This window comes from Semicossyphus pulcher, unplaced genomic scaffold (genome assembly GCF_022749685.1).
Source record: "Semicossyphus pulcher isolate SPU_LCO1_2020_fin unplaced genomic scaffold, fSemPul1.0.p SCAF_17, whole genome shotgun sequence".
In the NCBI taxonomy this organism is placed as follows: Eukaryota; Metazoa; Chordata; class Actinopteri; order Labriformes; family Labridae; genus Semicossyphus; species Semicossyphus pulcher.
This window is the reverse complement of record NW_027211681.1, coordinates 13,707,211-13,721,109: the sequence shown is the minus strand read 5'-3', so window position 1 is coordinate 13,721,109 and position 13,899 is coordinate 13,707,211. Positions and strand designations below refer to the sequence as shown.

Sequence of the window (13,899 nt, the reverse complement as noted above, 5' to 3'; positions counted from 1 at the left end):
ATAGCCTCAACTTAACCTCTTATGTCCAAGGGATAGCATGATAATGACACGATAATGATACAGTATGGGTATTATTATAATATGTTAAGGATGTGGTATTGATGGGTAAGGGTTAAGGTTGCTGATGCAACAACGAAACGATAACAATAGGATAATGATACAGATATGATAGCGATATGATACGATAGCAATACGATAGTGATACGATTGCGATATGATAGCGATGCGATAGCGATGCGATAGCGATGCGATAGCGATACGATAACGGTACGATAAAGACGGATAACAATACACTTACGATTATGGCAGATGGCAATAGGACAAAGATATTATAACGATACGATAACGATATGATACGAGAACAATATGACATGACAACGATACAACAACGATATTATAACTATACGATAACAATATGAAACCAGTATGATACGACAACGATACGACAACGACACGACAACGATATTATAACTATACGAAACCAATACAACATGTCAAGGATACAATGAAACGACTACGACAATGACACGACAACGATATTCTAACTACACAAAACCAATATGATACGAGAACAATATGAAACCAATATGATACAATAACGACATGATAACAATATGTGATAACAATACGATACTTATATATATATATATATATATATATATATATGATGTGATAAGATTATGGTATGATACGATAACGATATGGTCGCATTAAGATAACGATATGATAATGGTACGATAACGATGCTGTACGATACAATATGATTGTCCCTCTGGGTCTACCAGTTAGTGATTGAATGTTGCACATATTGAGCTGTCTCCACAGCTGGACGAGTAGAAAGTTAGATAAGCGAGAGGCGCGAGTTAAATGCAGATACACCAGTTTTGTGTGTAAACGACCGAGATAAGAGTAAAGATAGGAAGAGAGGACGTTGGTGCAGAAATAACTCACATTCCTCTAACATACAGTACCCAGACAGGAGGAGGAGACATGGGAGGAGGGAGGGAGAAAGGGAGGGAGGACAGGGAGCTCTGTGGTGAACAGGTAGAGCGTGGGAGGAGGGGCCGAGCAGAGAGAGAGAGAGACAGAGAGAGCGAGTGAGTCCCATCCAGTAGGAGGGCTGAAAGAGAGAGTGTGCGCGTTGTTTGGAGCTTGTGTCGTCCTGTGTCGATTAGGGAGGAAGGACTAAGGAAACAAGAGAACGGAGCACGTTTTTTGAACAGTGTGTGTAAATAGTTGGTGGAGACATGGGCTCCACGGCCAGCAAAGCCCATGCAAAGCCGGGGAAGGCCCCCCCTCATCGGCGCAAGAAGAAACGCAAGGTGTGTGTGAACTGTGTCTCTCTTGTTTCTCCTAACTTCTGTTGTCGTCTAAGTGAGAGCTGTGATCGACTCTCTGAGGAGACGTCCGGGGATTACAGGGAGGGATTTAAGCATCAGGTCACTTTGCAGGATTTCAGCTGAGTGTATTTCAAAAACCTCAGTGACACGTTGATCACATTAGCTGTTGGTGTTCAGCCCAATCAGTCTTATTTGGACCTTGAATGTCACTGATAAGTTATGAAACAGGGGGCTTGAACCTTCCTTGTCACCCTGCTGTTATGACACTTTTTCCTCTCCGGCAATAATCTATCATATTACTGCAGCTGATAGTCTCCCTTTTGGAGACATTGGCTGTGTTTTATGCTCTCTTTGTTGCCCCGGCCTCTGCCTGCTTTTATACTTCACTGACCCCTCAGACAACAGATGGACTTTATGGCTCTGGGTGTGTGTTAGTGTGTGTGTTTCCCTTGTAAATTCCACTACTCATGCTGTAAAGCTGCTGTTACGTTATGCTTGACTTTATGTGTGTGTGCGCTAAAAGGAGTAAATGTTATGTAAGTTGAATCAAATATGGGACAGTGTAGAGCACTGGTTCTCTTCAAGTCAAAGTGTGGGCTTGTCCTTGTGTTTACACGTGTGTGCTGGTCTTATGGTGGGTGCATTAGAGAGTGAAATGAATTCAAATACTCTATATAAGGAGCCTTCCCTGATGCCTACACCTGAGCACGACTGTACAGACCTGAGGCAGATATTAGCTCAACCTCATCTTGTGCTCCTGTGATGATGTGACATTTCAGTATTTTTCTTGATGTTACTTGTTCATTCTTAATTAGAGTTTATGTGAAGTTGTATTTTCTTTGGGAGATCTTTGTTACTGTTTGAGGTCAGTTACAGCTGCAGTATTGCAGGCTGGGTATCTGATGCAAAGATGGATGTTTTATTTAATGTCTTAAGACAAGATAGAATCTGGTCAGCCTAACGTGTTATCTGTATGCATTCCTGCCTCTAAGTCCCTTCTGGTTAAACAATTATTCTAGTATTTTTAAGCCTAGGCCTTGTTTTGTACGTATTATTTTGGTCTGACTGACTAATTGGTCCAAAAGCTATTGCTCAACTAAATAGCTTCGGCCTGGAGCTTGGAAACGGGCTGTAATGGCTGCAACGTAATTCTTTGGTACGTCCACTTAAAGTTCTTGTTTTTTCCACTGACAGCCTCAGATTGTTTTTCGAAGTAGCTGACAACATTACAGAAAGGTCCTCGCAGATAATGAATTGAATCTCTTGATTTTTTTCAAAAGAAAGAGACTTTTTTGAGCTGGCACATCGCTCTCTTCAAAGCCACCAGATTATTTTACCTCAAGGAGCATAGGAGTTGCTAGTCTGCTGCTGCCCTACAACACAATATTTTTTGGGTTAAAAAATATTGTGTGGGATCTGAACTAACAACATTACGTTCTGACAACATTACAGAAAGGATCCCTACAGAGATGGACCTTTTTGTTGAAGACGAAGATGTTTTTAAAATCCAGAACCAGACGTTAGATTGCTCTCTTCAAAGCCACCAGACTCCATTGACAAAAACTGTAATTTTACCTCGCAGAACATGTTAGTTGCTAAAGTACTAGTGCCTTGATCCGTTTTTTTTTCGTGTGTTACAGAAATATTATGTTGAGTCTGAATTCACAAATAATACCAGAGAAATGCAAACAAGCTAACTGATAGAGGTAATGGTAGATGAGCATCTCCCCGGCTCTGTGGTAAAATTAGTGTTTTTATGAATGGAGTCTGGTTGGTCAAAGAGAGTGATGTAGCTGACATTTGTTTCTGATTTTAAAACAGCACTTTCCTCTTGAACAGAAAGGTCTTTATGAGTAGGAGTAGGGGACAGCTTTTAATAAAATTTAGAGCCTGTCAGCAAAAAGAAGAACTTTGAGTCGACGTACTTTGATGGGTGCATTTACTCGCAGGGATTTCGTTGCTTGCAATCTGTATTATTATTAAGTATACCATCTTCTTCTTCTAAATTGCACTACTTTTTTGTGACACTTTGGAAGTGTTTTACAAAGGTTTTGGTGGAGATAATGAACTGTAAACTTTTTTATTATTTTGCCTTAAAGTCTTCCACTGCGTGTATTGAATAGTGAATGATTTCAGACATCCCCTTAGTGATCTTTACCCGGTCTTAAACTTCTTCTTCTTCTGTTCTGTGCAGCGGGAGGAGTCCTTGAAGCAGAAGAAGGAGTTGTCCCTGGAACTGGCAAACCTCCGAGACGAGCTGGGTAAGAGACGCTCATCCACACACCCGAAATGATACCAAATGCTAATTCATATGCATGCTCTCTCTCCCTCTCCCCCTCTCTCTCTCTATCTCTCTCTCTGTCTCTGGTGCATTTGCATGACACACACACACTCATACAAAGCTTATCAAGGCCGGGTCAACTGCCATTCAAAGCCTGGTGTTATTTCTGTTGTAATGCCGAAGTGCAGCTGCTCCACACAGGCAGAAACCTGTCATCGTGCCTGTCATGTGCAGAGCACACCTGTGTTTTTATGTGCACATGAGGACGAGTAGATTATACATTAACATCAATAACATCTGAGCGTCACAATTTTAATATCATATAGTGTAAATACTGACAATGGCTTTGTCACTAGGTTGGATTTGTTGTTTTACAGAACAAGCATAAATGGCTTCATGGAATAAAATATATATATATATATATATATATATATATATATATATATTGGCTACAAAAAGTTTTTGGTTCCTGTTGGTTGCTTCAACCTGCAGGTGTGAAATGGGATGCAAGTGCTGCATCATCATCCTGGGGGCAAATGCCAACAGACGTGTATGTCAAGGTGTACAATTCCTGTTTTAAAACCAGATAAGGCTGTTACATCACTCTCACAAACGAACCAGACTCCATTGACAAAAACGGTAATTTCACCATACAGAGCACTGGAGTTCCTGGTCTACCCCTGACTGGATTGGTTACTTTGTTTGTCTTATTTTGCGACTTTTATGTTTGAAAAGGTCAGTTTGGATCAAACACTATATTTACATCCCACACAATAACGCACAAATCTGATTCAGGCAGCTGTAGAATAGCAGTGTCCTGTGTGGTTAAATTACTGCTTTTGTCAATGGAGTCTGGTGGCTTAGAAAAGAGCGATCTCACTGCTAACAAAGGAGACAGTCTTTGCGATGAACACTTTCTGTAATGTTGTCACACATTTGGAATAACAACCTGAGCCTGTCTGTGACAAAAACAGGCACTTTCAGTGGACGGACTTTGATCAGTTGACGGATAAAGTTGCAGCCATGACTGAAGCAATCCACTGGACCAATATGAAAACTTTTTGTACTTAATGATAGTTTAAAAATAGCAGAATTACCTTTAAATTGCAACTAGTTTAGTAGTATGAGCAGCACACAAAGGCCGCAGCCCTTCATCTCCTGTCAAACCACTTTTGTGGAAAGTTTTATGTAATAATAGCCAATGAGTAAGTCGTATTAATTATAATAATAATGAAGAACGTCACCTGGCACGGCCCGGGAGCTTTCAGAAAACTATTAGGAAACTGTTTCCATGTGTAGTTTCCGTGTGTGTGTTTGAGGTGTGCCAGCGTTGGCAGCCTGCCATGTCACTGTCACTGAGACAATGCACGCGTTCAAGCTTGATGGTTACAAGCAATGTAGACAGGAAAGACGGAGCCGACACTTGAGACATTCATGTCAGTTTTAATAATTATACTTTGTGCAAGTGTGACGGTTGGTTTCAGGATCATTCACTTTTTCCAGTTAATAACCTTCACTTTTTTCTGAACAACACAACCTGACGTGTACTGGAGATAACACACTCTTTGTGTCCTAAACACCAGCTGATACTGGTACGTATGCAGTCAGATCACTGGGAGTGTGTGTCATGTCACTAGCAGCTCTGCCTGTTTGGCTGTTACAGCAGGATTAAAAACAGATCACACGCACACACGCGCCTAGGGCTGGGCCAAGTCATTTTTTCTAAATGAATAAAAATAGATATTTATAAATGATTTGATAAAGCTGTCACTATGAGGAATATCCTGATAATGAAAAAGCCTGAAGAAAGCAGACACTGTATTTTATAAACTTTACGAGACAGTTTACTTAAAGTTGTCTTTCAAATTTTGAAGGGCTTCCTTCTTTGTTTAGAAAATTAAAACTTGTGAAAACACTGAGTTAATTTTGTTTAAAATCAGTGTTTCTTTGCTCTCTAGTGGACACAAAATGCTGCTCACACAATGGTTTTTAGCCTTTGCCAAATTACCCGCAGGCTTTCTCCTCACATAAACAAACTGATTCTTTAATAAAAACTGTTTAAACCCGTCTATAAAGCAGCTTCATGTTTACAGCCAGGGTCTTTCAAACACTGCTCCAACTGATGCGAGATTAGATGCTGCTAACATTAGCCTAGCATGTCTCTAGAAGCTGAGCTTGAGTGAGAATTTGGATTTTTTTAAGTGTAGTCAAATCATCCGCAGAGGATCTCTTCTTCAAAATAAACAGATGATTTGATAAAAAGTTGTTAAAACTGAAGCAGTTTTACGTTGTAAAGCAGTGTCTCTCCGAGAGTCTGCAAGCTGAGCTGCTGCTACTGTTAGCTTAGCTTGTTAGCTTAGTTTTAATTGTTTCCGATGGTTTTTAAGGAGAGCCAAATCATCCGCAGATCTCCGCCTCCTCTAAATAAAATGACCTGGTTATTAAAACTAGTAAAACCACTAAATGTAACAGTTTGACATTAAAAATCAGTGTTTCTTTGATCTCTAGTGGACACAGAACATTAAGAGGGGCTGAGAGTCGAAATGCTGCTCACAACGTTAGCACAGTTTTTACTGTTAGCCGAAAACCCAGAATAAAGCAGCTTCATGTTTAATGTCAGGGTCTTTCCAACACTGCTCCAACTGTAGTTAGATTAGCTGCTAACATTAGCCTAGCATGCTTCTTAAAGCTCAGCTTGTCTGATGATTAGGAAGCTTTTGGTGTTCATCGTTCAACATGTTATTAAGGGTTTGCGAATCATCTGCAGAGGGTTCTCTTCTTTAAAATAAAAAAAGATCCTTTTAAAAAATATAGCAGACGTTTGTTATAAAGCAGTGTCTCTCTGGGAGTCTGCAAGCTAAGCTGCTGCTACAGCTAGCTTAGCTAGCTTAGCTTGTTTTAAGGTTAGCAGTCCTTTAGTGTTCATTGTTTTCGAGGGTTTTTAAGGGGAGACAAATTATCCGCAGAGGTCTCCTCCTCTTCTCAACAAAAGGACCTGGTCATTCAAACTGGTGGAATAACTGCATAGAACCGTTTCACATTAAAAATCATCGTTTCTTCAATGCTCTTTGGCAGACCCAGGAGGGGCTGCTAGCCAAGCTGCTGTTATCGACGTTAGCTCAGATTTTAGGTGGGGTTTCTTTTTGTGTTCATTGTTTACAGCGTTTGTACAGGAAGCCGAATTCTCCACAGCGATCGTCTCTGAAACAAACAGATGTCTATATCAAGTAGAAACGTTTATCATCCTAAGGGACACTTAATCGCAATCCTGTATCAGGGCCCATCCCTCCTCGCTTACACACACAGTATGATGATGTATTAAAAATAACCACAAGTGTAATTTAAGTACATGTAAGTCCACACACCCACATTTGCTCTGGATGCCAGGTTAAATTTGGCCTCCCCACACACACACTCAAACTACCTGCCCACACACACACACACACACACACACACACAGCAGGAGAGCACATGCTGTTCACCATCACTCTCTCACTCTCGCTCTCTCTCTCACTCTCACTCTCTCCACTTTCCCTGCGTCCATCACCCTGAGCAGCAGTGACTGTAATCTTTTCTTTTACTGCGTGTTTGACCTTTGACTCGTCTCTTTACACACAGAGCTGAGGAATGTCAGCAATGTATACACCCCTGCTGTCAACACACACACACGCACACACACACACACACACACACACGCGCGCAGTCTTCAAGTCAAACTGAACAGGAACAGCCAGTTTGTGTGTCTCCGAGTTATGTCAGGTCGTTTAACAGTTTTCCTTTGACTCTGCAGTATAAAGGTCTGAAATGAATGTTTGTAATGGAGTCTTCTTCTACTGTCAGAATAAAGGCAGCGAGTGTTTCAGAAGCAGTATTATTCATCTTAGGAGCGGTCAGAGACATACAGTCAGCAGCTTAAAGCTCTTATATGATCGATGTTTCTGAGCTATTGGCTCCTGAGGCTCGTTAAACTTAAACCTGTTTATTAGCTGTTTGCAGTCTAAGAGGAAACGTGAAATATACTAGGTTCTTCTCCTTCTTTTTCCTGTTCGTTAACTCTTTCTGCTTCTTCTTCTTCTTTGGCTTCTTCTCCCCTTCTTGTTCTTATGCTCCTACTTCTTCTGCTTCTACTTCCTGTTCTTCTTCTTTTTCATCCTTTTCAACTCTTTCTACTGCCTTTTCTTCCACTGCTTCTTCTTCTTTGTCGTCTTCTCCTCTTCCCCTGCATCTTCTTCCTCTTTTGCTTTGTCCTTTTCTTAAACTTATTCTTGCTCTTCTTTTATGGCTTCTTCTCCTCTTCTTGTTCTTGTTCTTCTTCTTCTTCTTTATCTTCTTCTTCATCTTGCTCATCTTTTTTTCTTCTGCTTGTTTTTCTTTGGCCTCTGCTCCTCGTCCTGTTCGTCTTCTGTTTCTTCTTCTGCTCCTTCAGCTTTTCGGCTACTTCTTCATTTTCTGTGAAACAGGGGATTCATACAAAAACACCAAGATGAAGATGACAAAGATGCCAAACTATGTTGAAGTTATGCTGCCAGTTACTCAGAGCGGGTGGGGAGTGTCCAGCTTTCCACACTGAACTTTTTGACTGAAAACATTTTCATACCAGTTAGAAGAGGAGAGATCTTTCGTTTAAATGATGTCATTATTTCACACCACCACCTGCCGTGCACCTGCTGTTTCAGAGGTTGTGTTGTCCTCTCTCTGACAGAGAACGAGCTTCTGTCTGAGCTGCTCTCAGCTGTCGTTGGCTTTGTGTCTCCATCACCACGCGACAGGCGCTTACGCTCGCACTGTAGAGCTCCATTCAGGGGGAAGCAGCAACTGTCCCGGCCACAGCCAGCTGTTACACACATTTATATAAGTCAGGATATTTATATTACAGGCAGAGAGCAGCGTGCTTCTTTATCAGGATCTGATTATAATCTGTGAGCTGTGAGTGCTGAGGCTTCTCTGAAAGCCGCGAGAGGTCTTTGTTCGTGCAGGTGTTCTCCTCCTCACCTGGATTTTATCCCCCAAATATTTGACATTATAAACGGACATAAATCAGAGCAGCGTGTGATGATGGGAGTGACGGAGGGGAGCGTGCATGTGCTTGTGAGGGTTTGAATCAGTCATGACAGGAATGAGTCCCGCTGCATACTTCTGAGCTGACTTGCAGATGTTTTTCGGGGCTGGATCTCATGTCTGCTGTAAGAGTAGTTAAACTGGAATGTGGCTGTCACACACACACACACACACACACACACACACACACACACACACACACACACGTACATAAAGTCTGTTATTCATTACCTGTTCAGACACCGACTGTTCCAGGCAGGTCTCATCTCAGTCCCGTGTGCACTGACATAATGTGATGGTGTGGTTGTGTTGGTGTGTGTGTTGATGACACTGTAAAAAAGTTAAAGGTCAAACGAGAAGCTCAGTGGATTGATAACTTTTTGTTCTGCAATATTTATGTGAAAAAAACAGAGGAAATTATACCAGGTAAATGCAGTATATTTTTAGGACTTCTAAGTCTATTTTCCTCAGACAAAACAAGCCCCTCCCCCTACTTTTAACACACATGGTTCAGCGACTCTGAAACCCGCGAGAAAAAGTAGCGCGAGTTCAGGTGGAGCGACACGTTCTTTGTAAAATAAATACAGAAAACATCAAAACACTTAACTAAAAATATCTTGTTTTTTGATTAATTTGCAAACATTTTTACTTTTTATGCAAATGTTAATTTATGTACAAAACTTCACAAAAAGATTGTGCAAAGAGCTTTATTACGATGTTGGACGTTTCTCGGACTTTGATTAATACAAATGTAGATCCAGCTGCTCTGATTGGAGACTTGTTTTTTAACCATATGCATATAGAATACAGGTCTTCACAATATATCCTCTTTCTCATAGTGTTGCAATTTATCATAAAACTTTGAATGATAGCTGCAGCCCCATCAAACACTGACCCAATCAGACACGGTGGTGAAAATACTCAGATTTCAGAAAACTGGATTTTTTTCAGCTGAACTTTTCTTGCACTGCTTTTTTCTGCCCTCGTGCTCTTAAGCCATCACAGAGATCGTTTTCTATCTCTGGTTTCTGAAAAGTCTTTATAGCAATATATATAAATTAGACCAACAGTTTACAGAACCTTTAATTCAAGGTTAGGCTATGTAACAGACGTTCTTTAATTATATAATGATTTACTACAAAGGTGCAATATAGAAAGAAATGTAGCAGGTACAACTTAAGAAGGTAGCACTAAAGAAAATAAATCATGCCAAAAACAACAACAAAGTTATAGCTGCAGGAAATCACAATAAACAGATTCATTATTCAAGAAAACTCTTTAACATTGATTTCCAAACCGGGTCCGACAAGTGCACACCTGTAACATTTCCTCCTGCTCTTCTCTTCTCCTTTCAGTGGCGTCGTCGCAGTGCTGCAAGCATCTGCAGAAGGAGAAGGAGGAGGCGCGTGCCAGCCTGGAGGAGGCCCTGAAGAGGCTGGAGGAGCAGCACAAGGAGGAGCTGGTGCAGCTGGAGGACAGGTGTGCCATCCACCTCTGCTCACAGCTTCAGAGTCGTTTGTGAAGCTCCAAGTTTGTCTCTTTTATAATGACAATAATCTTTAACTTCTCTGTCCCTCTGTGTGTCAGACTGAGGAGTTTCTACCAAACAGAGTGGGACAAAGTCCACCAGACGTACCAGGAGGAGGCCGACAAGTGCCGCATGCTGATGGAGCAGCAGGTCAGAGCGCACACGCACGCACGCACGCACGCACGCACACGCACATTTTTTAATTAAATGTTGATACAGTTTTGTCACTGTTGTTGTGTGTTCACACTAACAAGTATGTGCCTGTTAGTCTCGTAAAATCTTCTTCAGCATCTCGCTCATAAAATGAAGTCTTATATTGAAATAATTCCACAACAGGCGACAAAGAAAACACTCACTCAACATGACGTGTAATATATCTGAAGGATTAACTGCGATAACATGTCAGGAGACAGATAACTGGCGTCCTGTTAGAAGCAGTGTGAGTGTGTTTGTCTGAACAAGCATGGTGCTACGCCGCGCCCAGGCGGTGCTATAGCCCCGTCACAAAACTGCATAGCCCCAGTTAAGCCCCCCCGGGACGTTGATGACCTTACAAACACTCATTTGTGGACATCAGTAAACTTTTACACATATCTGTCACACTGTCAGTAACCTGTGCGTCATGTGAGCGCAGTTTGTCCTGCATGTGGCGCATAAAGACCTGAGAAACAGGAAGGCAAATTCAGTGCAAATTCAATTAACTGACTTAATGTAACTCAAATTGTTTAAAATACAGTAACAGTGCGGTACGAGCTAGCTAGCGTGGACAACAAGGTCAGTAGCGCACCTGAAGAATATCTGTGGAAGAAGTAGTGTGGGTCGTCATGAAACGAATCCTAAACCTTGGAAGCAGAGATGCTGCAGAGAGCAAAACGTCTCCTCTGGTGTGTGTCACCTTAAGAGACGTGATCCCGCCCTCCTCGAGATGATCTCTGATTGGCTGGAGGGATTGTGCGTTGCGTTCTCCCCTGTTTCCCAGCAGTTAACATCACACTCGTAGCAGAATAATCACCATGCTGTCTCTAATCTGTGGTAACAAGATTATAAGAAGCAACAGAAGCTCAAACCGACTACCAGACATTGATTTTCCGTCTGCGTGTTTCAGGTGGAGGAGCTGAGGAGCCGACAGGAAGCAGAGCGGAGGAACCAGGAAGTGAGTCACTGCCAGAAGATGGAGAACTTCAAACTGGAGTATGAAACATCTATAGAAGGTGTGTGCACGACGGAAACCCACCTGTCACTGCTCAGCATGCACAATATATATATTATATGACATTAGTAGATATAGGTACGGTCTGACACAATACCAAACTATGAACCAATTTATTTATTCAGTCAGTAACGCTTTATAATTATTATAATTTATACTTTAAGGCTTTTAGATTTATAAACTTCTTTTACTCTCTGTTGTGATTTTACTGTTGATACTTTATTAACATATTAGTGTTTAACTGCATTTTCACTATTTTTATTGTGTGCATGTTTTATCATTTATTTGTTAACTCACTGCTGTTGTTGTTGTTGTTGTTGTTGTTGTTGTTGTTGTTGTTTGGTGTTGGTTTGTTGCTTCAGTCACGTCTCAAAGTGTGGGAAAGTGAACCTCCCCTGAAAGAACATAAAAACGACCGCAAACATCTTTATCTTTATTTTTTAAACGTCGTTTGTGTCTATTTTTAACATCTTTATTACACTCGTTCTCTCATATTTAAACTTGACCTGTAGGCCACTCTGACCTAAAGTGATTCAGTAACTAATCCTCCACAATCTATTCACAGTCAGACACCAAACTAAATCATTAGTGTGCACTATGCGCATCACCGTCTCAGCATCATGCATAAATCCTTTTCATACACGCTTTCGGCAACAAACTTATTGCCACTATTGCCGTCTTATTATGCTCACCTGTACTTACTCTGCGTCTTTGATGCACGTTAGCGTTTGGTGCACTTTAGAAAGGAAAAAACGCAGATCATCCTCCACCTGCAGCCGTGACCGGTGCTTTCTTTTTATCATGGTCAATGTGAAAAACCCCGCTCACACCGGTAAGTGGAGGTGAAGGGGACGGGAGATGTGGGCTCCACAGACTGCTTGGTCTCAATATGACGCCTGAGTTTACATGGTCTCATACTGTCATTAACGAGCACATCTTTGCACATTACAAACTGTGGCAGTGGAGCATCATCAGGACCATCCATGAAAATCAGAACTTTATTTAGTCGTGGTCATACTTCCTCTGTTTTCTGCTTGCTCCAGTATCTCTCTCCTCTCTCCTCTCTCTCTCTGTAGTGAATAAAAATGGATCCATTTTGCCCGACACATCGCAGAAGTTATTTTTTCTTTCTGCGCTGTGCCTAAGTCCTCTGGTGCCCCCCAGGGGAGGCACGTCTCACACTGTGATAACCGCTGTGTAGAGCTCTTTGACTTGTATTAATTGATTTATTTATTGTTGCTGACTTGTGTTATTGTGTGTTTGTTTTATTTCAGAGCTGAAGAAGATCCAGCAGACCGACCTGGAGAATCTGGAGAAAACACTGAAAGAGACAGAAGCATCGCTCTCAGTAAGAGACGTTCGTTTATTTACACTTAAATACAGAAAACAACATAAATGTCTTCATGAAACAATCTGAGCCTCACTTCACTTACAGTTCAGTCACGCTTATTGCAGCAGCAGAACACGGCTTGTGTTTGGCGTCTCGGCTCCGACCTCATCACCCCTCACAGATTTATTTTTACATGCAGGAATTTGAGGAGATAATATCTTAAACCCCCCCTAGCCGGAGCCTGCAGGTGGATGCTGGGGTGGTGGTGGGGCTGAAAGTATGAGCGCAGTACTGGTGCAGGGCAGCGGTGGCAATGACAGAGCAGAGGCAGCGATGGGAAATCTGCAGCTTGAATAGACGCCAAATTAGGATGTGTGACGTTGTTGATAACAAATATATATAGAGAGGGTCTTTTTCTGCAGAGTAACTCACAGTGCAGCTTGTTAGAGGTTACTCTTGTGCAGAAATTAAACAAGTCTTACGTTTGGGTAGAAAAATGCAGCTGCCTTTCTTACCGAAGACTTTTCCTGCAACTTGTTTCAAGGAAATATTTGAAAAATTCCCAAATTCTTCCTGAGGGTTGCTGACGATTTATCATGGAAACATTTTTCCGATAATTTAGCGTCTGTGTGCTGCCTGCAGTTTAGCATCAGTCATTCAGCCCCAGATCCACTCACAACTTGCTCCGACACTGAGCAGATTTATTTCGTGTCTGTAGTATTTCCTGCAACATGCTTGTTCTTTTTCGTGTTGGCAAACACAGCGAAGAAGTAGCAGAGCAACATGTTTGTGACTCTGAGCTTTGCTTCTCAGTAGTAACTTCTGTGTCTGTCCTCCTCTGTCTGCACGTCTTTCCCTCCTAACAGGAGAAAGTGTCTGAGCTGTCAGCGGAGAAGGAGGCTCTGAACGAGAAGCTGCAAGCAGAGGAGGAGAGGAGGAAACACATACTCAGCGACAAGAACCTGGTGAATATTCTAACTTCTATTATCCTACCTTTGTGTGACAGTAACTCTCGGCTCAGACAGGATTTAAAGATGAATTTTAACTGAGTAGAGTAGATGCAATTCTGTTGAGACAGAAAATACGTTAAATTCCTCCCTCAGTGAAGTTTCTGAAGCCCAAACAAGAGACCGAAAACTGTCATTCAAAACA

The 13,899-nt window shown here is 41.6% G+C and overlaps 1 protein-coding gene across 3 annotated transcripts in view; it reads left to right on the top strand.

Moving 5' to 3' along the window:
* LOC138594618 (microtubule-associated tumor suppressor 1 homolog) overlaps positions 1–13,899 on the top strand; it is a 93,035-nt gene that overhangs the window by 75,611 nt on the left and 3,525 nt on the right. For all 3 annotated transcript variants that reach the window (XM_069665776.1, XM_069665777.1, XM_069665775.1), the window contains exons 10-15: positions 3,535–3,601; positions 10,035–10,158; positions 10,267–10,357; positions 11,313–11,418; positions 12,692–12,765; positions 13,614–13,712. In XM_069665776.1, coding sequence (XP_069521877.1) covers positions 3,535–3,601; positions 10,035–10,158; positions 10,267–10,357; positions 11,313–11,418; positions 12,692–12,765; positions 13,614–13,712 — 561 coding nt within the window. The remainder of the gene's footprint in view (positions 1–3,534; positions 3,602–10,034; positions 10,159–10,266; positions 10,358–11,312; positions 11,419–12,691; positions 12,766–13,613; positions 13,713–13,899) is intronic.